Consider the following 1717-nt stretch of genomic DNA (forward strand, 5'->3'; position numbering starts at 1 on the left):
GTGAACATCGGAGATGTCACAAGTCAGCTCCCATGTACCCACTGCAGCAGAGCAAAGCTGACTCCTCAGCAGCAGAAGGGCAGAGCTCCTGGTCCTCACAGCACACTCAGCCAGCACAAACTAGAGAAAGGAAATGCATTCCAACTGGGGGGAGTTGCTATGAAAAATGGAGTGGGTTTTCTCAGAGAAATCTGTCCTAATTTTCTCCTGTCTTTTCCTTGTTTGGACAGAGCCCCAGACCAAGAAACAGCAAATGTCCAACAGCAGCTCCATCACCCAGTTCCTCCTCCTGGCATTCGCAGACACGCGTCAGCTGCAGCTCTTGCACTTCTGCCTCTTCCTGGGCATCTACCTGGCTGCCCTCCTGGGCAATGGCCTCATCATCACCGCCATAGTCTGCGACCACCACCTCCACAGCCCCATGTACTTCTTCCTCCTCAACCTCTCCCTCCTCGACCTGGGCTCCATCTCCACCACTGTCCCCAAAGCCATGGCCAATTCCCTCTGGGACACCAGGGCCATCTCCTACTTGGGATGTGCTGCCCAGGTCTTTTTCTTTCTGTTCTTGATTGTAGGGGAGTATTGTCTTCTGACCATCATGGCCTATGACCGCTACATTGCCATCTGCAAACCCCTGCACTACGGGTCCCTCCTGGGCAGCAGAGCTTGTGTCCACATGGCAGCAGCTGCCTGGGGCAGTGGGTTGCTCAATGCTGTGCTGCACACTGCCAATACATTTTCACTACCACTCTGCCAAGGCAATGCTGTGGACCAGTTCTTCTGTGAAATCCCACAGATCCTCAAGCTCTCCTGCTCAGACGCCTACCTCAGGGAAGTTGGGGTTCTTGTGGTTAGTGTTTCTTTTGCTTTTGGGTGCTTTGTTTTCATTGTTCTGTCCTATGTGCAGATCTTGAGGGCCGTGCTGAGGATCCCCTCTGAGCAGGGACGGCACAAAGCCTTTTCCACCTGCCTCCCTCACCTAGCTGTGGTCTCCCTGTTCCTCAGCACTGGCATATTTGCCTACCTGAAGCCCCCCTCCATCTCCTCCCCATCCCTGGACCTTGTGATGGCGGTTCTGTACTCGGTGATGCCTCCAGCAGTGAACCCCCTCATCTACAGCATGAGGAACGTGGAGCTGAAGGAGGCCCTAAGGAAACTGATGCAATGGACATTTCTCCATCAACAATAACCTGCCTCCCCTTCTCTGCGGAGTGCCCAGGGATTCTCTTAGCCCAGGACTGTGCTTTTTTCCCCTATGATAATCCTACCTGGCAGTAATTGCTGGGGTTCATACCACTGCTCTTGAGGCTTGGTCCTGTTGTGTCTGACCCTTTCACAAATATGTTGAACGCTGTGTCACGTCTGGCCTCTCTAATAGCATCTCTGAAATAAAAGGCAATCTCCTGAGTGCAGTGCCTGACGGCTGAGCTTTCCTTGTAAAGCTCCGGCCAACAACACTCCAAAGGAATTGGACTTTTCAAAGTTTTCTCCTTCTGTTCTCACTGTGTTTGGGGACATAATCTCGAATCACACCTAGGACACTAAGAACTTGTCTGAAAACCACCTTCCTGGTGTCCAGAGGCACTGGAGGTGGTGCGTGAACTCCCAGTCCCCTTCCTCCGGCTGCCAGAGGTATGACAGGGCTGATAGCAGCTGTCAGTGCCTCTGGAAAGGAATGTGGAGGGCTCAGGAGAGGACAGGCACTCTCCATGTGCCC

General features: G+C 53.2%; 1 protein-coding gene across 1 annotated transcript; it reads left to right on the forward strand.

The window, feature by feature from the left end:
* Positions 1–253: 253 nt before the first annotated feature.
* On the forward strand, positions 254–1189 carry LOC132321463 (olfactory receptor 14C36-like). The gene has a single exon (XM_059834958.1). It carries the CDS (start codon positions 254–256, stop codon positions 1187–1189), a length of 936 nt encoding a protein of 311 aa, XP_059690941.1.
* Positions 1190–1717: the final 528 nt, after the last annotated feature.

Source organism: Gavia stellata, unplaced genomic scaffold, assembly GCF_030936135.1.
Source record: "Gavia stellata isolate bGavSte3 unplaced genomic scaffold, bGavSte3.hap2 HAP2_SCAFFOLD_42, whole genome shotgun sequence".
Classification (NCBI taxonomy): domain Eukaryota; kingdom Metazoa; phylum Chordata; class Aves; order Gaviiformes; family Gaviidae; genus Gavia; species Gavia stellata.

Coding starts and splice junctions, on each gene's coding strand:
- LOC132321463 (XM_059834958.1), top strand. CDS start 254: ATGTCCAACAGCAGCTCCATCACCCAGTTCCTCCTCCTGGCATTCGCA.